Source organism: Leuciscus leuciscus, assembly GCF_965113295.1.
Source record: "Leuciscus leuciscus genome assembly, chromosome: 18".
Classification (NCBI taxonomy): Eukaryota; Metazoa; Chordata; class Actinopteri; order Cypriniformes; family Leuciscidae; genus Leuciscus; species Leuciscus leuciscus.
The window spans coordinates 18743949-18769982 of NC_138742.1; the positions used below are offsets into that span (position 1 = coordinate 18743949).

The following is a 26034-nucleotide window of genomic DNA, read 5'->3' on the forward strand; positions in this document are numbered from 1 at the left end:
TGGCACTGTCCAACCCACCCAAACCCGCCCGTGTTCGCCTGTTTCACTCCGTGAGGAAACCAGTCCAGTTCTCTGCTTCACTGCCAGAGACAGGCTTGATGACCCACTGGAGTTAGTTCAGATAGTTAACATAGGGAGAACAAGTCACGACGAAGAGAACATACTTTAAAGCCCAAATAACAAACACTGAAGATAAATACGGTAGGAGCTCACAGTGTGGAAATACTGCAGCAAAAATTAAGGTAAGAGGTATTGAGCGTTTGCTAGTTATTTTACTTGCTTATGTTTTTGTTTTTTTTGCTCTTTTTTATGTTATGTTATGTTGTCATTTTGATTTCTCTGCTCTTCCGATAATTACTGAACTTAAATACTTTCCCTAGTCTAGCCTACTTAAGCTTTAGCGAACCTTAAAGCACATGGAACCGATGCATTGCATTATGAAACTTTCTAGATGTATCTAAGGTTAGCGTATGTGCAAACTTGTTGCTCTCTTTTCGTTCAGATGCACAGTGTTGTGATGTGAAGATATTGTTGCTCTAAATTATGATCTGCTACTGGTGCATGCCATTATGTTTGGATAGTTAAAGAGTTCAAACTTTTTATCTTTTAAATTCCTCTTCATACTTTAAATTCAATCAAAATAGCCTAGATGTTCTTTTATGTCATGAAAAAAATCTGAAATTCTCAGCACTCTGTCGCAGTTCTTACAGAAATGTAAAATTCTGTTGATGTGAATAAAGGGTTACTTCATCCAAAAATGTTAATTCTGTCATCATTTACTTACCCTCAAGTTGTTCCAAACCTGTATGAATTTCTTTTTTCTTCTGTTGAACACAATGGAAGATATTTTGGAGAATGTTGTGGGGCACCATTGACTTCTATAGTATGAAAAAAAAAAAAACCTATGGAAGTTAATGGCGCCCCACAACTGTTTGGTTACAAACATTCTTCAAAATATCTTATTTTATGTTCCACATAACAGAGAAATTAATTTCGATTCGGAACAACTTGAGGGTGAGTAGGCCTACATGATGACAGAATTAAACATTTTGGGTGAACTTAGCTTTATTTACAGAATTCATGTTTTCTCAATGTCCCTCTACGAGGGAATGTAGTGGGACTGTATAGGTGAACACTGAAAGAGGAAAGGGTGGATGAAGAGGAAAGACGGATGTTTAGGAGATGTTGAATGATGATGTGACTGATGACTCTTGCTGAATTTAGGATGAAAGCACTAAATCAGCTCTCTGAGTCTGTCTGGTTATTATATCTATCTATCGTCCGTCCGTCCGTCTTGGTCTGTACTTAATTTTTCCCCTTTGGAGCCATGATTCCCACTAGTACCACCAAAAAAAATAAAATAATCTTTATTCAATTTTTTATCACATTTACAATGATTTTTTATGATTTATTCTATTTTTTTTTTTTTTATTGTTCTGCACTGCAAGTTTTATTTACCTTGACCATTTGAATTCTTTCTCTCGTTTCAATTGTCTTGTCTGCACCTGTCCTTTTCCAGTTGCCTTCACTTTCTCTCTCTTTCAGTCTCTTTCAGAATTGTCTATATATCTAATTGTGGAAATGGCCAATATCGTTTTAAAATAATACGGTTTCACACTCTATATAACTCTTTTAACAAGCGGCTGCTCTGTTGATCAGGTCTGCCTTCACTCTTTGTTGTGCCAGTCACCACATTCAAGCAGAGCAGTTATTCAGAGCACATTCAGACATTGCCAGGAAGCTTTTTTAGGGACTAAAGTTAACAAATTACAGTCAAGCCAGCAGTTAATTCCAGCCAGCACAGAGCCCAGAACCACCCAATGGTTTGTCAGGAAAGAAAGTGTGTGTCAGTGAGACAGACAAAAGTAAGTAGCCTATACATGTGTGCATGCAACAGACAAAACGGCTCAATTTAGATGTTTGACTTTATTTGTGAGAACAGATTATATTGGGAATCTTCATCATTTTAGTTTGTGATATCAGAGTTTTATTGGCTGTTGAACATTGAAAGCAAGAGTGTCATTGGACTCCTAATCAAACCACATGTAATGTGTCAAAGCTGTTAAAGAGAAATGCTATATTCATGACCTTGCCAACTAATGTCATAAACCACAGATTCACCAGGGTCATGTGAGTTCACTGGCTCTCACGGTTAGTGCAGTAAACTGAACAACTTCCTCCTCCCAACTTTGGTATGTTAGTTAGATAAGTGGCATAATTCATCTCTAAACATTCAGCTCCTCATTGCCATATTCTAAAAGATGAAAATGCATTTAGGAACACTTTATTTCGATGGTTTAGACATTCTGTATGGAACTTTGTAACTACATGTCTGCCAACTCGTATTAGAGTATGTTAACTCATAAGTTTCTGATGGACATGATAATGTGCATGAGGGGTGAACTATGTTTGATTTTTGGGTAATGCGAATCGAAATGCTTTTTTAAAAGTTCACTATACCTATTTTATGGAATGAAGTTTATTTTGTGACTTAAATAAATGACATGTTTTATCTCTTGTCCCATTCATAGATTGCAACTCAATATATAAGCATGCAGACACGCCATAGCCTTTGTCTTTTTGCTTTTTTTAGCCTTAACTCTACAAGTGAGTATTAAAGACATTCAAATCAGACATAAAGACATGCCTCACAGAGTTTGGATGGAAATTCCCTTTTTTTGTCTAATGTGTTTTTTAAAAATTATTATTATTACAGTAATCATGGGAAACATGCGGCATTGTTCAGAGAGATCTCTGTGTGGGCACTGCTCAGTCTCTGGAGAGGCGTCTGTTGTGCGCCCTATTATTAAAATCTGACATTTAGTTAATTACTGTCTGTCTTTTTCAGAAACACCAGACTAGGTGGAGATTTAGACAGTAACTAATTGTTTTCATGCAGAGAAAATATGTATTGGTCTAAAGCTTATTAGGCATTATTTTCCCAGTGTTTAAAGATATGTACTATCACACTATCAGTCTTGTAATGGGTTAGCAAAACATCATTTATTACACATCGTAAAGTTTTTGAATTTCTCAAAACAAAATCAAACAAAACAAAACGTCTCGGTTACGTATGTAACCCTCGTTCCCTGAAGGAGGGAACGGAGACGTGGTCGACGTGTCGATTGATTGGGATCACGCTAGGGAGCCTGTCATCTTCGAGTATTGTAAAAACGAGCCAAAAGTCGCATCACGCCTGCCCCGCAGTGCGGGTATAGATACAGAAGTGGATGCACGCACCAGTTATTTTTCACTTTTTGTTGTATTATTTTAATTTAATACTGTGAAGCTGCTTTGATACAATCTGTATTGTGAAAAGCGCTATACAAATAGACTTGACTTGACTGAGGAGCCGAGCGGATCCCGGTCAGCGGAGGTACAGCAATTGTGGCTAGGGGAATACGTCTCCGTTCCCTCCTTCAGGGATCGAGGGTTACATATACATAACCGAGACGTTCCCTTTCAGTTGGTCACGTTTCAGTTGGTCACAATAACAGGAGGGAGACGCAACCGGTCACTGCCCAGGGAAGACACGGGCTTGCCGCAGGGAGTCAACCCGTGTAAGAATACTCATATGGGATCACCGTAGGGATCACAACATATGGACCCCACCTAACATAAGTTACACAAGCATACAAGTGATAGGTCTAGTATCGGACGCTCCGCCACATCCAACACCGACGGGATAAGGACAAACTCAACAGAGTTCGGAAGAGGGAACTCAACTGGAGCAAAAGGCGCACTTCACTCCAGTCCATAGGAGGGGAATGGAGCAGCAAGCCGACACTACAAACCGGGCTAAGGTGAAGCTGGCTTCGTGAGAAGGGAGCCCACTAAGCTATCGGCTCGACACATAGGCTAATTTCTTAGCGAATGTGCTGGTGTCGCCCAGCCCACAACTCTTAATCTGTCAGCTAGGCACTGGTGTCAACACCCAGGAAGGAGCTACACTCTCTTTATGGAGGAGCTCACTTCCCAGGTGGGCACGGTGCACCTTGGAATTTCACCACGATGAAGGCCACACTAATTTATGTTAGTAGGCCAATCTCCACATGGAAACCGCCTTCCCTTCAGCTGGTTCCCTTCCCTTGCCGCAACAGACAAGAGCTGGCTGCAGGCTCACCACCTGGTCCCGTTTTAAGGGAGATGTATGAACCTTGGGCAAAATCCAGGCCGGGGTATCAATTAATGAGAGTTAGCCGGCCCGAAACCAGGCACGATTCGTTGACCGAAAATGTTTGCAGGTCCCCTACCTTCTCGATAGAGTAAGCAAGTAGGAGAACTGTTTCTTTAAAAACTGATTTTTAACTCAACTGCCTGTAGTACTCAGGGGAGGTCTCAGAGTGCAGTAGCACTGGAGATAGGTCCCAAGAAGGTATAGAGGGGGCGCAAGGAAGATTTCATCTCCTTGCACCGCTCAGGAACCTGACGATCAAGTCATACTACCTATATCTCTACTGCATCCTGATGTGCTTTAAGGGCAACATCATTTTGAGGGTGGAGCAGAACAGCCACACTCCGAATCATCTTCTGCAGGAAGGAAGCACAGAAGTGATCGAACACTCTCGGGGGTTTTCCCGTGAGAAGAACACCAACAACGAACAGGTTCTACACCAGATCGTAAGCAAGCCTCTTTTCTTTAGAGGGAGCTCTCTTTTCTTTAGAGGGAGCTCTCTTTTTTTTAGAGGGAGCTAAAGGCGGGCGTACACGGTGCGATTTTTGCTGTTTTTACGAGCTCGCAGATGATTTTTTTCACTCGGGAGAAATCGAGTGGAATCGATGATGCTCGCATGGTCGCGGCTCGCAGCGTGTGAGAGGAATTACGATCCGAGCCGAGCACGTTATGAGCACCATCCCGACCTCCTGATAATTTTTAAACATGTTTAAAAAATTCGGGGAGTCGGCCCGATTTTCACCAGCTGTCCCCTATTGCCAAATCATACACAACCACGTCGATGGGGCTATACCTCAGTAGCAGCAACCATACAGCGTGCGCATACACTGTCACACAAACAAACACACACACACACACCTCTCTCTCTCTCTCTCTCTCTCGTTTTTATGTTGAAAGGAATGGCTACTGTTCTCTGCTTTTCAACAAATCATTTGCACACACATTTCTGTCATTTTTCTATCTGAAGCTTTGCCTGCATGCAACATTGACGGTCTCTGTGTTTAGCGCGAAAGCCCACGTGATTGCTGCCGGCTCGGGATAAAATTCGTGCAGGACAGTCGTGCCGTGTACCAGCTGCTTTGACGCGATTATCAGTTAAACTGACTCGCAACGTGTGCAATATCTCACGACCTCCCGAGTGTCCGAACTCGCACCGTGTACGCCCGCCATAACTGTGCGGCGCCGAAGATATCCTGGACAACTGGAACGCCTGGGGATGGAGTCCCCACTCTCTTCGGCAACAGGCTGTTGTGAGGTCATCTGGGAGGGACGATTGAGCAGGCAATTTTAGAGTGAAAGAAGTGACCTCAGAAGCTTCTGACCCCATAGGAGGAGGTGGCAGGCGAGTTGTGACATGCGAGGGAAGCGTATGAGCAACGGTCGCTGTATTGGGCAGTGTATCTTGCTGAGCAGCGGCATCAAGCAAGGAAACTGCTACAACTCGAGGCAACTGAATGCTAATGCAGTGTGAGGTAAGCCCAAGCCCTCCTTACTGCATGCCCGTTATACATGGCCCCTGAGCTAGTGTTTAATAGACACTCGTTCTAGGAGCGATTAGCTCGGAGAAACAAAAGGTCTGAACACTGCTAAGAGTTTGGCAGCATACCAGGTGTGCTCTGCCACGGCCACCTACGAACTTGGTCATTAAGTCAGTGCTGAAGCGGTCATCATATGGAGGAAACCGTTTATATGCGGCTGCGTCTCACATATGCCCCAGGAGCCTCTGAAGTTTATTCAGTGGGACCCTTTCTCACCTCTAAGCACTGACCGGACACATTCCAGTTGAGAAACATGTAAACCAAGTCCACCTCCATACTGGAAAAAAGCTCCTCAGTCTGAAGACGAGTTACTCTTCTCCAGTTGACCTGAAGACCCAACTGGCTATGTAGCACTCGAAGGGAGGGACTTGTACTGAGACTTCGACCCCTCAACACAAGACACAGGATGGCTCGTGTTTACGGAGGAGTGGATATCTGAAGGACGCGTCACACGGCAGCACAATTCGGAAAACAGATGTGTAACAAACAGCGCTGTACATGGGCGGGTGCCGGACGAACTGAATCATCTAGCCGAGTCTGATGATACAAGAACTGAGTCAAGATGTGTTGGTCGGGAGCACCTTTCTGTACTACAACGGACCAACACAGGGGGCCTAAGGTATCAAAGACATACTCAGAGTGAGGCAGCAGGTTAGAGACTCGGGAGGGCTCGGGAGGCCCGAAGGCTGGGTCTGAGTTGTAAACACCTGTCTCTAGGTAGCGGCAGAGATTGCGTGAGAAGGCGTGACCGGGTCCTCGAACGCACTCAATGCCAGCTAATGAAGCCGAGTCTGTTGGTACGGGGGAACCACTGGATCAGCCAGGAGCACCGTATAGTGCTACAACAACTGAGCGATCCAGGGGAACCACGGATACCACAGACTTCTAGGCAAAAAACAGGGATAGAGGGCCCGAAGGCGGCCCGGAGCAGGGTCTGAGTGTGTAGTGTGACTCTTACCTCTCTGTTCATGGCGGCAGAGAGTGCGTGAGAAGGCGTGACTGGGTCCTCGAACCGCACCCAACTGCCGGCTGACGATACAAGAGGTAGCTGTGGGGTGCCAAGGATTTACAGGGTCGCACACCGCCAGTCTGGCCTTCTTTGAACCCAGGAACAAAGGAAACTGCTCTTTCTTTAAAGTGTGGGTACCGCTGGCTCCGCTGTTTTTGGGAGCCAGGGGCGGAACAGTCACACACACACAACAAAGCCTTCACCCGGCCCTCCACCGGGGGAAGTGAGTGGATTGGACCAACTCCAAGAGCAGCCTCCTCCATCCCTGAGTGGCCCGCTCAGGAATGCTTTCGCTGTCGCTTGCCACCTGGCCCCTACTGTGGCCGGCTCTACGCTGAGACCTTGCTGAAGGCTGCTGCGGTGGCCCAGCGGGAGCAGGAGTGGCGGCAGGGGGACGCCCTCGGCGACGAGCAGGCGGAGGAACTGCCACCGGTGGGGGTGGAGGCAGCAGCGAACCGCCGGGGCAGAATGTGCCGGAAGTCCTCTGTCTGCACTTGGGCAGCAGAGAACTGTTGGGCGCAGTTCTCCACCGCGTCGCCAATCAGCCCAACCTGGGAAGTTGGGGAGACCAGGAACCGAACCTTGTCCGAATCCACCATATCACCCAGGCTGAGCCAACGATGGAACTCCTGGACCACTAAGGTGGACATCGCCAGACTGATCGCGCACGCCACGACACTCCTGCCCCGGAGGGCGAGGTCGGATGCAGTGCGGAGCTCACCTGTGAGCGCACGGTCTGGTCTACCCTCGTGCATGTCCATGAGTGCCCTGGCCTGATAGACCTGTAGCAGCGCCAAGGCACGCAAGAGGAGGCGGTTTGCCCACATGCTTTGTAAGCTCTGCCCGTCAGAATGGACGAGAACTCAAACGCCTTAGGGGGAAGACGAGGGGCCCCCGTCCAAAAGGCAGATGCACCTGTGTCATGGCAGACCGCTCCATTGGAGGGATAGCCTCACAATCCTTCACCGCTCCTCCGTCAAGGGTAGTGAGGGGGGAAAAGCTTTTCAGGTAGTTTCTGGCAGAGAAAGGTGCCATCCATGACCTGGTAAGCTCTCCATGCACTTCGGGAAAGAAAGGTACTGGGCCGGCAAGCTGAGAACCAGCGCGGTCCATCCCGAGACACCAATCAACCAACCGAGACTGTTCGGGACACGGTGGAGGATTCCACTCGGAGGACAGCCTCAGCGGCCCGTTTCAGCATAGCTGACATTTCTGGATCTGGCTCGGGCAACGTTACACTCCCAGAGGGAGATAACGCAGCCGAGACATCATTTCCAGAGGTCAGCTCACCCTCCGATGTTGCAACCGACATCCTGTCTCCTGGAGGGGCCCCGAATAAACAGCTGGTCGGTCCATTACAGAGGGACCAGCGTGCTCAACGGGGGGCTCCACCGGCTGCGATTTGATAGAGGAGTGAGGGGCCCACAGGGTTTGGTTACCGGGCAGGGAAGCCTCACTATGATCCTCTGATAGTGGGCGTGGTAATGAGGACTCCACCTTCACGCATGAAGGCGAGTCTCGATCTCAACACCGCGATAGTCATAATGAGAACATGAACTATCCACAAAAGCTGCTTCAACATGCTGTATCTCTCTCTCTCTCTCTCTCTGTATATATATATATATATATAAAAATATATATTTCCACAAACACGTGATACAACTATTGTGACCGTCCATTCAGGGGGACAGGGAACGATCGCATCCAAAAACGCACGGGTGGAAAGACATTTTGAAAATACGCAAACACAACCGTGTTACTCTTTCAGGAAATGGAACCTATCACCAGTGCCGGAGCACACAGGGGAATGACCACGGCAACACTGAACAGTGAACTGAAACAGTGAAGCACTCACTTTTCCGCCCTCTAACCAGCCATCAACAACACAGAAATTTGATGCTGTTAAAACAGCAGTTGAGAGCTCAAAGCTCGCGATCCACCGCTGCACTCATTGCTGTAGAACCACCAACACTGGGAGAGTCTTCCTAGAAGAACACCGACACACTCGCTCGTTGTAAACAACAGTACTCTTCAGAGACATCGAGACCGATCTGCTCCGAAGCAAAAGACAACTGGTGCGTGCATCCACTTCCATATTTAAACCCGCGCTGCGGGGCGGGGCGTACTCGAATACTCGAAGATGACAGGCTCCCTAGTGTGATCCCCATCAGTCGACACGTCGACTACATCGAACGTGACCGACTGAAAGGGAACATCATTGTACTTGTACTGTATAGAAGCTTAAATTTTTTGCATGTGTTTATATGCCTTGTAAAATGTAACATTTGGTATTCTGTGAGGTTTGGTCAAAATTGCAACATAATACTATTGGAAAATGTAATGTAATGTGTCACAGGTTTGAAGAATAACAAAATTTGTACATTTTAAAGTGTCAATTTTTTATTAAATTTTTTGGGAAAGACAACATTAATATAAATGTAAGTGTATTTTTTACTGACACAAACATATGTGTTTTATTTGTTTATACAATTTGGGATCAGTAAGATTTTTGACAGTAACCACTTTTATAAAGTAACAAAAGATTTATATTTCAAATATATGCTTTAAAACAACACTTTCTAATCCTCAAAGAATCCTGAAAAATGTATCATGGTTTCCATTAAAATACGAAGCATCACAGCTGTTTTCAACATTGATAATAATAAGAAATGGTTCTTGAGCTGCAAATCAGCATATTAGAATGATTTCAGAAGCAGTTGTTATGTCTAGGCCGTACCAGGTCACTGTGCTGGAAAGGAGTGTGTCTTTAGACTGGTGTCCGAGTCTTAAGTGCAATGAGCTTTGGATTGTCCACTGATGTATTTGGCTAAGGCCGTGGGATAGGATTATCTTTGTGTCAGCTAATGTTTGTGTGTTTTTGTCAAAGTCATCAGATATATATGGCTTTTGCTTATCGGCTGTTTTCACACAGCCACTGTTTGGGATTGACAAGCGTTTTTACAGGTGTGATTCTTAGATTGTCCTTTTGACAGCAGACACTATCAGATTGAATGTCTGTATGAATAGGTCATCAAAGTCAATCATCATCTGTGTGATGTATCACAATGGACAACCACTCATCCAACAAGCTGGTAGTTGATTAGTGAGGTCAGCACGCATTGCTTTACCAGTTTTTACAGTCAAAATCTTTAGGAAAAGGTTATTATTTTACTTTTGCTGCTACAGCCGTAGTATACCATCACATCATTTTTCCTAACATTTATTAGTGATCTGATTGTATTTGTGCTTTATATAAATATCATTGTTTTGTAATAATTTTTTCTGTCTGTAAAATAAATAAATAGTTATGGTTCCAAAATATGGCACTCAAACAAAACAAAACAAAATGAAAGTTGATTCAACCTTACAAATGTTCACCATATGTTAAACAATTACAATTATTAATTGATTAAAATAACAAAAAATTAATTGTGAAAAAATATATGTTTACTTTTTAATATGTAGATCTCAGTAAATTATATATCACAGTTATGGCTCTGGTTCATTTTGGACTTAACCAAAAAATGCTTCAATGAGGGAATCAATTAGCTACCTCAGTATTGACTCTGAACAAATCAATGGCTACATGGATAAGTGATTCAGTCTAAAAGTTAGTTTGTGGCTGTTTCGTGAATCGTTTGTTTGATTTATTAAAAAAGACTGGTTCTTTTTTCCAAAAAAAGTCATTTGTTTACAAATTGCCATGGCTTTGTTGTGTGTGGTGTCTTGGTGGCGTAGAAAATACTGGCACACAACGAGATGAAATGTGACGACACTCGTTACATCAACGAGATGAAATGTCTGACAAAACGGCATATGGACAGACACATTTTTTTTACCTACTAGATTTGAATATTTCTAAGACCCTTTTTGTCTAATTTTTAAACATTTATTCGCTTTTGTAAACATTTTGTAAAGCCCTACAGAACCGTATTTAGTGCTCCAAACAGCAAAGACAATCATATTCTGCTGATGTGCGAACATAACTATTGAAATCCTACTCAAGACACTTTGTTTTGTTGAGCAGCTGCTCATTAAAGAGTTGCTGCGTGGAAGTGCTGAGTGCAACAGTATTTTATCCCATAAAAATGGCACATATACATACTTACGCATATTATGGTGTTTGTGGTCATAAATAATGCATATAGTTTTCAAGCTCTTCTATGGAGTGCAGGATGCAAGGACTTGAGTATAATTGTGCCTCGGCCCTCTCCTCGCATTCCTCTGGCCAGTCCAAACCGGACCTTTTTTGGGGAGCATGGTATAATTTAGCTGCTATTTTTACAAATGGGTACACTTCCCTGTTTGCTTTTATTCCAGGTCAGCGGCATAAAAACGGCTGTCGCTTTCCCAAGTGTTTGACTTTATAGTGAAAGATGGGCAGACAATATGAGAGAAACACACATAGATGTTGGAACGTCAGGATGAAGAATGGGATTTCATTGGATGCTTTAGGCTTTAATGCCTACCTTGGTAGAACTAATATTTAGCAAATGTTTGGATCAGCCATATGGTCAGCTCTGGGAACTGTCAGCCACTGTGACAAATTTTGTATGTAAATGTCGGTTTGTAAGTCCATTTCAAAGATGTCTCTTTTGCCTCGGACCTAGACAAGCTTGAATGTTCACAGAAGATGATTGAGGAGTAGCCAAGGGGAACGGCAAAAGCATCCATGCTCATTACTCAGTAATGACACAGACGCTGTGTGAAATGGGAGACATAAAGGACTCAGCAGACACATTTACATGAACAACATTTGTGTGGGATAACTCTGAGATAATGGGAGTCTTTACTGGGAGTTTGCTATGCATAAATAGGAACTGAGGCTAGTCTATAACGACTTGAAGATGTTCCTCAACTCAATGTTCTTCTTTGACTGACAAATGATACGGCAGATATTATCTAACTTAAAAATAAATTCTTGAATTAGTATTGAAAATTCATATATATTATATTATTCTTAAAGATTAGAGCTAACACAAAAGTAACACTAAAGACAAAGTCTATGATATTTAAATGAACATAACTGTGAACTTTATTGTATTTTAACTTGAACTGTATTTTTTTACATTTTTTTGTTGTTGAAACTGTTTATTTGCATTTGATTGAGGATCTGGGTGGCTGAATGCTTTTCATGCCTTTTTAATCTTCACATCCTGACTTTTGTTATTGAGGGAATAAATTTGAATGTGGCAGTAAATTGTGATGGGAAGACATTGAGTTTCTCTCTTGGGACACATGACATCCTCTGACATCTGGCTCCTCTCGCTCATCCACATGTGTTTCTTCCCAGCATGTATAGGGAATACTATGCATTAAAGTATTGTGGCAACTCTTGTGAGACTCACTTGTGTGGACAATCAACTATGATGGCTCTGGCTGTGAGATTTGCTGAATTTTGATCCCAGCTGGGTGGATTTAAAGGATAATTTTAATGTTATGTTGCTTTTTTACAAGCACATTTAGTGTGAGGTATTAGAGAATGCATGATTCAGAGTCAAAGTTCAGGATGAAGGTTGGGTTGAGGTGGTCGATTTGTGTTTAGAACAGGTGTTGACTTTAATTTTAGGTCTCGGTTAGTTTAGGTTCACCACAAGGGCCAAGGTTAAGTCAGGAACTGACAGGTGGAGTGTATGTGGCTGAATCCAGTTTGCGGTTCAGGTTACAGGCCCATGTTTAAGGTATCAGTGAAGTCCTCTGGTGGGTTCTGCGGACCCCAGACCTTAAACCACATTTCAGCCCCCAAATTTGATGATGTCACAGGACTCAGCTGGAACACATTGAGAAATGACATCATAGGTGGCTCCCCACCCTTCTTGGCACACACACACACAAACAGAGACTGTCAGAAATATTCCCTCCTACCTCCTTCCTGTCTAATGAATGGCTTGTTTTAAGATATGTTTTAAAAGGGCCAGTTTGACCTTTTCCACCACCACACACTGTCTGACCAGACATGTGCTACAGACACAGACTCACCGATTGTCTCTTTAGTTTCCCCTTATATATATATTTTTTTTTAAAGAAATCTGCAGAGGATAGCAAAAAATTTACTCAATAGTTGCACTTTTTGTGCTAATGAGTAATGTTTAAATGTGCCCTCATTGAAACATGTCAAAGCTTTAGTGTTTCTCAGGGAGTGCATGTCCTGTGCTGAATGATGTGTTTATATTCGGATGGCAATGATACAATATCCTCCCACAACCCCAAATAACAACCTAGATCCATCCTGTTCCTTTGATGTACTTTGTGAAAACTGTTTTAATGATTATAAACAGAGCTAAGGAAATGGGTTGCGGGCTGAACTTGAAGAGAAGACATAGGGCCCTTTCTTACACCCGGCAAGTCTTTTTTGCTAGTTTCAGTCCGACGCAGTTATCATTTTCACGTCCTGCGCCACGTTGTTTAAATAGCAAATGCATTTGCGCCCATTTGTGGCGTGCTGGTCTGAAAACGAGATGTGTTCAGGCGCATTGTTGGCGCGTTGCTATTTTGCAAACACCAGTAAATTGACTCGCGGAAACCTTAGTAATTCACCTTGCATGATTCATTTAAATACTCTCCTCCCATAAATTTTGCGTCTGAAAGGGAAACTCCTACAAATGCATATGTAATAAGGTCAGCCGCAAAAATAACCCTGTCCACGCCATTTCAGCGCTCATTTTTTCCTGCGAGTTCTTACTAAATCCTGACGGTAGTTTTTTAATGCCGAAAGAGGGTTTGCGCTGGCGCAAGCTGTTATTAAATCTGGCCCTAAAGGCTCTGTTTAATAGGCCTGTGTGAATAAGAGTTTATAAAAATTATGCTCTAAAAACAATACACACAGTTATGCATTAAAAACATTTATGTTGAATTAAATAAATAATGATGAATCTCTCTCTCTCCTGATCCTGCAGGTCAGTGTGTGTAAGTCTCTGTATCTCAGTGATGTTCTCCCGCCGCTCTCTCCTGCTGCTGCTGCTCAGTGTCTGCAGCCTGACTGCTCCTTCACTGACTCTGCCCTTTGAGCAGAGAGGATTCTGGGACTTTGCTATGGACGGAGAAGGAGGAGATCTGTCGACAGTAATGATGAGAGATGAAGAGGGATCAGCTATGGGGGAGCTGCCACCGGATGTGTCTATATGCCCCTTTGGTTGCCAGTGTCAACTCAACGTGGTGCAGTGTTCAGACCTGAGTGAGTATCACATCCATCTATCTATCTATCTATCTATCTATCTATCTATCTATCTATCTATCCATCTATCTATCTATCTATCTATCTCCACACCACAGCTATAACAATAACAACACAGAGGAACAATATCATTGAAGTCACTTTCAGAAAGATTTTTTTTCCAGCTGATGAATGATAAAATCATTAACAACAAATCAGATCTACCCGACCTTAAAGAGCTCAAGCATTTAATGCTGTAGAGTCTATGCCACATAACTGTAGCGCGTGTTTATAATAAACAAAGCATCATCATCCATAGGTGTGGACTTTACAGTAATATAGTTATTGTTACTGTTTAATTTTCTATATGGTTATAGTTCTTGGTGTGAATGGGCCTTTAATCACTGAAGATATTTACATTAACTATACAATGAATCATCAAAGTGCATCAGAGTGATAGTTTGATTGAATGTTTGGGGATCTTTTGTTAAGATTAGTTTCAATTCCATAATAGTGGCATCTTATAAAGACTGTTTGACAGTCCACATCCAAACAGGCAAAAATAGCTGTCCATGTCCAGTTTGTTGCAGTTTAGTATCAAAGAAATCTGGGGCCTGAATTGGAAACAATGAAAAATGCTTGTGCAATTTCCCACTGAAATGTAGGAGGGGTTCTGTGTTTTTTTTATGACACGCACAGGATGTTTTACAGGAAGACAGTGTGTGAGAGATAGACAGGGAGAATAAGGAAAGTGAGAGGGAGAATGAGAAAAATAGGAAGATATGGAAGTTTTGATGAGCATTTGTTTATTTCAAAATGGCCAGAAATAGTCTTGGGTTTTGTCTTGTTAGCAATACAAGCCTAAAAATGTAGGTTTTTGACAGGGGCCTCTTAATTTCAGTGTGATTGCTTCTGATACTCTTGTTTTCTTTGTCAAGGATAGGAAACAGACCTACAATCAAAGAGGAAACATTATTGTTAACTGAACTGATTTGTAAAACCATTCATCATCACCTTGTAGGAATTTGAGTCAATCAAGTGAATGTTATTCATGTTTTTCAGTGATCACTCAGTTTGCATATCTAAATACACAAAATGTGGATGGACAAAATTGTACAAGAATTGTATAAACACAAAACAAACAAACCAACCACCATGCAATGCATGTGTGCACACCCATAAAGCAGTGGCGGAGCTTGTCTTTTTAGTATGTGGAAAAGTCAAAAGATCAGGGTTAGATACTGTAGGTTCAAGAAATTGGTTAAAGCCTTAAATTTCAGACAAAATTTGGCTTGTTTGTGTATTTTTTCAGCATGGTACCAACGGCACCCATTGAAGCTCCACTGTAGCCTTATAGTCATACTTACAGATACACACGCTCTCTCCATCTCCACCCGAGTTTGCCCAAGTTACGATCCTCATAGAACATTTACAGGCACTGAACTGACAGAAGCAACAAAAACTTAGGAATTTGGAGCTTATTATTATAATTATATGTATTCTTTTTTAGTTTCTCCGTGTCTGACTGTTTGTCTATGTGCATGAATGCTTTATGCAATGTGTTTTGGTCTTTAGAAAGTGTTTTTGTGAATCTCATTGCATCTTTGTTTATGCTTGTGGATTTGATATAAAATCGAAAAATACAGCCCTCGCTTTAGGCAGTTCTTTATATGCTTCCTCCCCCTGTGATGAAGATTTCCTTGTAATACATTGATTTATCCACTGCGCTCTCTTATTTTCTTTCATATATCTGGAAGTCATTCTGCCATGTAGGCTGTAATTGAATTGATGGTGATGCCTATTTATAACAGATGTTCATAATTGTGTATATATTTAGGTGGTTGTGTGCCTTAATCATAAAATATGTTCCTATTAGGAGTTGTAGATGTGTGTAAAGCTGTGTTTGGGGGGCTGTGATGTGCTGGGCAGCTGTCGAAGCCCAGCTTTTACTCCGTTGGTTGGTTAAAGTTACTGAGCACTTGTTGGTATGAGAGGCAGGTGGGCAGATGGCTTAAAAGAAGAACAATCATAAAAGGAAAACAGTAAAGATCTTCAAGTTGTAGACTGATATCACAGCATGTTGTGTTCCCTGCAAAATAATGTGTGGCATGTCAAGAAACTGGAGACTTTAGAGGGAATGTTTGTGTTCAGTGTACATTGTGAATGCAAATCACCCCAGGTTCACTTTATTATTACATTTGCAAAAATGTCAATTCCAAACCTTTTAACAAACAACAAATGCTAAGCTAATATGATAACAGCATTCAGTTTTCTGTGAAAAGGCTTGAGTTGATTAAGGTAGTCAAATTATTATAATTTTTTTGTAACACATTGAAGTCAAAATTATTTTCTGTGGTAATTGAAAACAGTCCATACTGTCTATAGAGATTAAGTTATTATACTTTTTAATCCGAAATGTATTTCTTTAATGTGCTTAATATCTCAGTGATTTTACTTTTCTTTCCTGAGGTAAGCAATATGGTTTGGCAGTTGTGGTTCTCAAGAACATTATAAATGGCTGGAGGGGAACAGAGGTTGAACCCAGCCTAGTATAAATTATTGGGCTCTGCTGGAAATCATCATGAATCATTGGCCTGATTTAGAATCTTGGAGACTGCACTGCTAAAACTGACACAATGCTGAATTTGTGCTCTTGATGTGGTTCTGTTGGAGTTTAGATATAGTTTTGTGATGTGGTCCATGTGTGGCAAAAGAACCCAAATGGTTTTAAAATGTACATTTAAAGTGGTGGCAAAACATCCTCAGGTCACTCTAATATAAAGATACAGTATACCTCCAAAAATCTGACACAGAATGGAAAATTACCAATAAGCAGAATTGGCCATAATAACTAAATAGCTTGGTTAATGGTTAACACTTTCATTTGTGTTCACTATTTAATCCTGTTATTTTGATGTCAAATTAGAAGCCCTGTAATGGGGAAATCCAGACCAGATGTGAGCTAATGGTGTCTCTGTATAGAGATTTGTTTACAGATCTGTATGTTATATAACCTACATGCTTTAAACTAGCATATAAACATGTTAATATCTTGTTTAGGTTTGACTGCTGTGCCCAGGGATATTCCCAGAGACACCAAACTCCTGGACCTACAGAACAACCGTATCACAGAACTGAAGGAGAACGACTTCAAAGGACTTACAAACCTCTATGTAAGACACTGATACTGATGGAAGAAATGTGAACTAGAAATCTTTAGATAGATTAGGCTGAACTTAAAATAAAGTGCCAGTTGTTAAGTAAAATAGAAAACTTTTTGGCTTGTATGTGTTGCTCAAAGCAGTGATTATTCAAACGAGAACATTCATAATATTACATGTTTTCGCTAGGAGCTAGGAGCAATTTCTCAATACGTAGGTCATTTTTTCAAAACACTTCACAGAGTGATCACATCAGAAGTGTATCATTGCTTTGCAGCAAAATGCATTTCTTTTGACTACTTTCAAAAAACATGAATTATTTTCTAACTTAGGCAAAAACTGCAAAATCTCTATGTACCTACTGGTCAATTTCACCTTTTCCAGTTTTGAACAATTGTTAACATGCTTTTGTCCGACCTGTAGTCATATTTTCAAAACATAATTAGCACAGCATCCATCTGTTGTGGACCATACCATTAACACAAATCATGTTATTTTCACACAATATGCTGTCAATTAACAGGTTTCTAAAATGCTTAGTGTTTTTTCCCCCCAATCATTTCGGCACCACTTTCAGAAACTTGATGTCATTTTTCAAAACTAGACACACAACAGTCATCACTTGAAACACAGGCTCAAAGCTTGTTCATAACTTAGCATTGTGCATTTATTTCTTTAAAGAAGCCTTGCGCTCGCATAATCATTGGTTCAAATAACTAATTTATCATGAACTATCATAGGAGTTTCACTGTGTAGTTGTTAGTACAATCATTAAATATGCAGGTTTCATTATGGTTCTAAATGTACATACCTCACTGTTATAGGACTAGAGAGAATAGTATAGATACGAGGGAATCATTGATCAAAATCGGAAATTTATTGATGAAATAATCGAATCACAACATATGTCGCTACAAAATAAACGACTGTACTACAGTATTGTCAACTGCTGTTCCTCTCTGCACTTCTATGTTTCCATCAACCATGTCTTGTGGATTTAGCCACAGGTTCTCATTCACATCACAATGGATGCTTTCATTAGTTAAACATCTTGGAAAGAATCTTCTGGCATGGCGAATCCAAGCCTGACACTGGTCTGCCATGATGTCATTGCATGTGTCATCCATGGCCTGGAGAAGAGTGACTTGTTTGTTTCGTAAATCCTCTATCATATACCTTCCACTTCCATGTGGAGAAAAAATCCTCAATCAGGTTAAGGAAAGGGGAGTATATACAGGGTGATAAATTGAGGATGGGCCCGAAACCATGCGTGCACCATTTGAGCATGGTGAAACTGAACATTATCCCAGACTATTACTGTACATAGGTCACACCATCAGCTCTATAGACCTGATTTATCTTATCAAGGAAGGTTACAAGGGGAGATGCATTATATGACCCAGTACGAGGTCTGTGTACTTCCACACAATCTTCTGATATAGCCGCACACATATTGGCTTTACGTTGTCCAGGTACTTGAACGGTTGCTTGTTAGCCAATTAAATTCCAACTTCTCCTTGTCTTGGCCAGGTTAATGCCTGCCTCATTCAAAAATATGAATTTGTGATGGTTGTCATCAGTATACAGCTCCATCACCCTCTAAAAAGAAATTTAGGAAGAACTGATCACAATGGTCTAGAATTTTTAGGGATTTTTCACAACAGGGATCTTGAAGCTGATCATACCTGAACATACTCAGTCCTCAGTTTCTTCACTCTATCTGCATTATCTGCAAAAGGCACACGTTATAGCTGTTTTGACGCCATTTAAGCACACATGCAATAGTCTGCAAACTTATGGCCTCCATATTGCAGAATATGTCGGAGAATGACTCGATTCATTATATATATATATATATATATATATATATGTTTTGGTAGTAAAAATACTGTTGTGCCAAGCTGAAAGTTGCGTAGGAGAACTGTGTGAAGAGTTTTGTTTTGAAAAAGTGACCTAAGTATTGAGAAATGGACCCTTGCGATTGTAAAAAAAAACTAAAAAAAACTCTACAACTTTATGGGTGGTTTCTTGTGCTGTACACTGATGTACACCAGTTTCACAGCTTGATTCTTTGTTTTTGTTTTTATTCGCCATTGGCTAATGCTGCGCATCAAGGTCCATATGCCACTATTTACTTTAATACTGAAGATTTAGCTGTACATTTAGATTGAATATTTACATTTTAACATCAATATTTAAGATTTTTATTTTACAGATTTTACATAAGAAACAACAAGACTTCCTTTAAAGCATGTTTTGGCTAACTCTTGAAAAATTGGTCTGTCGTTCGCGACAAGCATTACTTTATGTTTGGCGCTCTGCAAAACAGCCTGACAGGATGTTCATACAGTTCAAGTCACTGAAGAAGAATGTTCCTGTAGTTCTGGAAACACACGCTGGTGCCAAACTGAATGTTTTAGTTCCTTTCTTAGAACTCATATTATCCCCAATATTTATCCCTAATATTTATTCAGCCTCTCTCACCAAACACAATATTTGACATGGCCTGTAAAAAGAAAAAAAGATCAAGACAGTTATATCATCATTTATAAGTCATTAGATTTTGTGTACATATTTAATGATCATGGTCAAGCTATTATTAATCATGTCTTCATGAGTTTCCAAAATGCTGACCTCTTCCTGTCTCCTGTCAGGCCCTGTCACTGGTCAACAACAAGATCTCCAAAGTGCACCCACAAGCCTTCACACCCCTCCGACATTTAAAAAAGCTTTATTTTTCCCGGAACCTCCTCACAGTGGTACCCAAGAACCTTCCCCCATCCCTGGTGGAGCTGCGCATTCATGAGAATCGTATTAAGAAGGTTGCAGAAGGAACGTTCTCTGGTCTGGGCAGCATGAACTGCATTGGTTTGTATGCGCGCTCGCCATTATGTGGTATAGAGGTTACAGTCTGACCAAACCATTTCCTTTTTTAGATGGAGCCTGCTGGTTTTTGTGATGGGATATTCTTTCTGATGTTGAATGCTTCTTATAGAGATGGGTGGAAACCCTATTCAGAACAGCGGCTTTGAGCCTGGCGCTTTCAAAGGGCTGAAACTCAACTACCTGCGCATCTCTGAGGCCAAACTCACTGGAATACCAAAAGGTAATTCTTTATTATAATTAGTCATTAGTCAAGTCATTAAAGAGTGAACGCTTGTCAAACGATAGTCTCATTAATTTTCAAAAAAGAACATTTGGATAATACTCTTCTTTGTGCAATTTCTCACTTGAATGAGCTTTAGGAATATCCTTGGTAATAAATCACAATTTGCACAAGTTTTAGTGTAATGTTAAGATCAGAGACGTGGTGCGACTTCCAATAGTATAATGATGAATGTCCCTCTCTTCCCAGACCTCCCTGATAGTCTTCATGAGCTCCATTTGGATAATAACCAGATCCAAGCCATTGAACTGGAGGACCTGAGCCACTATAAACACCTGTACAGGTGAACCGTCTCATGACTCTCATGCACTCCGACATACAATTTGCCTTTTCTCTGCCTGTGGGCTTTCTGTAAAGCAACAGCGCCACCTGGTGAATGAAATCTTAAGGATGTGAAAATGTAAAAAAACAATGCTTTTTTATATTTTTTATATATAAAACAGACATTGCTTATCACAATTTTAAATTGTAGAAACAAAGTTAATTGATTATATCTTTTTACACAAAATACACAAATATTTAAACTTGTTGGCAGTCATAGGTGATTATAGACCATTTGTTTGTCTTCTCAGCCCCCTGAAAATGTATTATGTGAAAATTCTTTATCTTTACTGAAAACCGCTGCAGTTATTTCACTCTTGAGTCATTTAACTGTGTACTAAGTATAATCCTTTAAATTTCACAAAAATCACGAATGCCAATTTAATTTGAGTTATCTCAGGAGTGTGCAAGTTTATTGTTGTCAAAGTATTGTGCTGATAAAACCTAGCAATTAAACAATATTTTTTTAAGTAACACTTTACAGTAAGGTCTATTTTGTTGACATTAGTTAATGCATTAACTAACACTGAGCAATATATTTGTTACAGTATTTATTAGGGGTGTCACAATATATCGCAATACAAAAATGCATCAATATATATCATGGATAGTGACGATCTGTATTGTGTATAGATCACCCAAAATGGAAATGTGAGAAAAAATGCAAGTTTTCAGAGTTTTAGTGTCAGTATTAGGCTACATTAAACTACTATATATAACGTTAAATATAATGTATAATAATGCAATGGGGGAACATTTGTGGGTCCTGATAATGCCTAATGTCTTATGTTACCAGTAAAAAATGGCCAGTGACAGAGTGCAAGCATATTTGTCTAAAATAATTCTGTATTTTCAGCTTCAGAATCATGAATATTTTTATTCTGGTGTCACTGTTGTCCTGTGCATTGGGTTACAAGCACCAAGTCCAAGCCTATTCATTTACACCCAAAATATAATACCAAATTTAGCATTTTAATCAACAGTACATTTTTTGTTAACCTTTTACCATATTCCTTGGATTATCGCAATAATATTGTATCTTGAGTTCAGTATCGTGATATGTATCGAATACATGAGGGTATCTTTACACCCCTAGTATTTATTATAGTTTGTTAATAAAAATGCATCTGTTCATTGTTAGTTAATGTTAGCTCAGGTCCATTAAATTATATTAACAAATTAAACTTTTGATTTTAATAATGTATTAGAAAATGTTGAAATTAATATTAACTATGATTAATAAACACTTTAAGTATTTTTTCATTGTTACTTTATTATGATAACTAATGTAGTTACAAATGTTAAAAAATGTATTGTAAAGTGTTATCATTTTTGGTAACAATTCTGATTGACGCTGCGTCGTGACGTAGCGTGTGATGGTGTTCCACAGAAGCTATAAAGGGATGCCAGAACACAACAGCGTTAGCTTCTGATAAAGCAGCTGATTAAAGCAAGCCGCTCTCAGGCATTCCCGAGACAATCCTGAGGGAACTAGTGTTGCATCAAATGATGACACTAGGATCGAAAAACCCATTGCGCCACACTGTCTAATGCCTGCCCTGGTGTGAAGCTTGTCCAAGCACAACGCAGGATGAGAGCACTTGTGATCCCAGCATGGAAGGAAGGTCCAGACTATAAAATCTTATAAATGTGTGAGGTGAGGCCCAGATAATAGGGCTTTAGAAGATGCCATACTTCTAGTAGAGTGACTCCTAATCAGCATAAGCAAGTCGACTGCGCGCCTCGTAAGCCATATAGTTTGCCTCGATAATCTATTTACTGATTGTCTGCTTTGAGGCTGGAGATCCCATGTTAGTTGGCACCTTGGGCACATAACCTAGAGTGGAGAATGGCCATCTTCAAGGTAAAGAATTTTTCCGACACCAAGTCCATTGGTCTGAAGGGTGCCAGGGTTAACCCTTGCAGAACCACATCCAGGTCTCAAGCTAGGACCCTAACCTGAGCCACAGGCCTCATCCTCAGAGCACCATGAAGGAAAGAAACAACCAAGCGGTGTCTCCCCAGGGATCCGTGCTCGGAAGGCAGCTATGGCCGCCACGTAAAACCTTAAACGGGGACAGGGAAAACCTCCTAGAGAAATGTTCCTGAAGGAACTCCAGCACTGAAGCCACCGGGCAGTGTACTGGGTCTAACTGATGTTCTCTACCCCATAAAGTGAACATGTTCCTCTTTAAGTTTTCTCGTGGAGAGAGCTCTAGAGTTTAGGATGGTCTCAACAATCTCAGCTGAGAGACCAACACATAAGAACTGAGAACTCGGGGGCCAGACCCATAGTTTCCACAGCTCCGGCCGGGGGTGATATGGGACCCTCCAGGAACACAATTAAGTATGAGAACCAGACTCGAACCGGACAGAATGGGGCTACTAGAAGTAGACTGGCCCTGTCCTGATGGACCCTCTCTGGGAGCAGAGTAATCGGGGGAACGGCGTACAGGTGCAGCCTTGGCCGTGCCTGTACCATGGCGTGAGGGAGAAACACAGCGGACACTTGGCTAAATTTCCTCCAAATCAACTCCACTGCCTCGGGGTGGAGTCTCCATTCCAGGGGCCTCAGCCCCTGTCTCGACAGGATATACATTGCCCTGAGCAAGAGCAACTCGCCTGGGACCACAGGAGGACCTGAGGAGCCAGTCTGCACAGAGGGCACTCAGTCCCCCTGGTGATTTATGTAGGAGAGCTAGAAATACAGACATCATCTCCAGGCAATTTATGTCTCAAGAGAGATGATGCCCTCTCCACAGAACTTTACGAAGCAGCCCTCCATGACCGCTCTCAAGCCTGTGAGTGACGCATCTGTTGTCACTATTTTACTATGACAAGATGCCCCAACACAGGACTCTGGGACAGGAACCACAGCTTCTTCCACATGACAAAGGTACGAACTTATATCTGCACGTAACCTTGATCATACAGAACAGGTTTCCCCCTGGGTAAAACCCCCTAGTCCTGAGCCACCAGGCAATGTACACACAGCTTGTCCCCAACCGTAATGTATCTTGGGGAGGGAGGCACACACCTTTCACTCAACAAACAACACCAAATAATGGACAATTCACACACAGAGTGCTTGCCGAAGAGCAGAAGCTATCGCTGTTGTGTTTCCGGCATCCCTTTATAGCTTCCATGGTACACCGTCACGCTCTACGTTTCACACAGGCTTCAGACGCTATAATGCAGAGGTAAAGTATCATCATTCAATGCAGGGAAAGGGAACTATATTAGTGTCCTGTCCACACAAGTGGATGATATTGTTCTGTTCATTCTAAGCATGCGCTGCTGTTGTAACGTAGTTTTTCGCCTGTACAGGCCATCCAATGATGCTGAGTCATAGATGCCCAGGAAATGCCCGAGTGATGGTCACAATTTACTGCTAAATGTACCTAAATGTACTAAATTCACATTTCAATGTCAGCAAGTGCTGCACCTATTTTGATATAAATGTGACAAATTAAATGTTTACCTTTTGTAACTTTTTTGCTGTTATTTGGAGTATTTTGGTACACAATTTGCTAGCTTTATGGGATGAAAACTGTAATGAATTTAAATTGTAAAAATGTATTTCATTATGCACAATTAAAATAAATTTAAAACAAATTGAAATTGAAAACCAAATTAAGAAAATAAAAGAACAAGTTAATTTTTTTTTAACTATACTAACCCTGGTATTGGCGGCACACAAATAATTTTTTGCTCAAAAATCCTGCATGTGCTAGATTTTTATAGTGCAGCTTGTCCTGCAGGGCTGCAGTTGACCCAGTGCCTGTTCACAGTACTTCCAGTCTATTGTGTTTCCACCTCACTAGATGTCTGTCACAATGAGTGTGGCCCGTCTATTGTCTGTTGCTTATTCATGGTTGTGCTTATCGTTGTTTGCCAGATTGGGTCTGGGTTTTAACCATATCCGCATGATTGAGAATGGCAGCCTATCATACGTCGCTAATCTGAGGGAGCTGCATTTGGAAAACAACCAGCTGACCCGCGTCCCGAGGGGCCTACCAGACATGAAGTACCTGCAGGTGCGAGATATCAAGCTGATGAACGAAAAGTGTCCCATTCGCTCATGCACGATCATTGATTTTTGCTTCTTTTTCAGGTGGTCTACCTTCATTCAAACAACATTAGTCGAGTGGACATTAATGACTTCTGCCCTCAAGGTTTTAGCATGAAGAGGAGCTTCTACAATGGCATCAGCCTCTTTGGAAACCCGGTTAACTACTGGGAGGTGCAGCCTGCCACCTTCCGCTGTGTTGGTGACCGATTGGCCATTCAGTTCGGAAACTATAAGAAATAGAGAAAGGATGAAAGGGAGGTTTGGGGACAAATAATAATGCTGGAATCAAAACAAAACAGAAGAAAAGCTTGGAGAAACTAGCGGTCGAAATGGTGTCAACAAACAGTGTTTCCAAATAGTTTTTAATGTGTATCTTTGGATGTATTTGTTTGTGGAGTCTAAAGAAAAAAGCAAGGAGCAATAAAAATAAGTATTGGAAAATTTGAAAAGAAACCTACGGAATTTGATCTCTTACAAATGACTCTATTTGCAAAACCAGTATAATGGTCATTGTTTCATAAGTGTGTTACCGTAAAGTCTTACCATTATCAGTTCACTTTGTAAGGGCTCTTTTGTTCGCACGACACTTTTATAATAATATTATTGATACTGTTAATATTGTTATTATGTTAATTTAGTTTATGTTGTATTATTAATAGTAGGGTTTGGATGGGATATTGAAATGGTAAGGTTGAATCTTAATGTTAAATTCATGGTGCTTATAAGTGTATCTGTGTTGTATGTCAAGTTTTAGATTACTATGACTTTTTGTCATTGCCTTGCTTCCTTGCTTCAGGGGTCTTATTGTTGTGGGAGTACTTTAGGGCAATGGAGGAACTTTACACAAAATATAAATCAAAAAGGATTGTAATAATTTTGCACAGTTTCTCTATGAATTCCAAATATTTTCTTTGTAGCGTGTTGTTAGTAGGATTTTTCTCTTGTAGTGCCATTGCATGCATGTAGGCTACTGTGCCGCACACTGCTGCATGTTTCAATAAAATATCTTTCAGCTTGACGTCAGGAGCAGAAGTGGCGTACCATCATGGTTTGAAAGCTGTGACTAATAAAACTTGAGTTAACATGAATGCCAAATATTGATTGAGTGAATTCTCAAGCACAATGTCAATGGGTCATCACTTGTTGCAAACCATGTCAGCGAAATTCCAGATTTTATACATACAAATAAAATAAAACTTTTTGGGAGATGTATTTATTTACTTCTTGTATGATAAGGTTACTGTATTTTATACACACACACACACACACACACACTCTTGTGTTGACCACAAACTATTAGTCAGGGAATTAGCTAAATTTAAGCAAATGCACTCCTTAAAAAGCCATTGCTGTCTCAGAAAAACATCAAAGACAGAATAAAGTACTTTTCAGAATATGGGAAGTTGTGTGTGGAGTGATGAATCACAATGAATCCCAATG

At 41.1% G+C, this 26034-nt stretch overlaps 1 protein-coding gene across 1 annotated transcript; it reads left to right on the forward strand.

Moving 5' to 3' along the window:
* bgnb (biglycan b) lies at positions 1-25800 on the forward strand. Its single transcript, XM_082145500.1, has 8 exons — positions 1-242; positions 13618-13895; positions 16935-17047; positions 19690-19903; positions 20031-20141; positions 20391-20484; positions 24421-24559; positions 24637-25800. The coding sequence occupies exons 2-8, from the start codon at positions 13649-13651 to the stop codon at positions 24832-24834; spliced, it is 1116 nt and encodes a 371-aa protein (XP_082001626.1). The 5' UTR covers positions 1-242; positions 13618-13648; the 3' UTR covers positions 24835-25800.
* Positions 25801-26034: the final 234 nt, after the last annotated feature.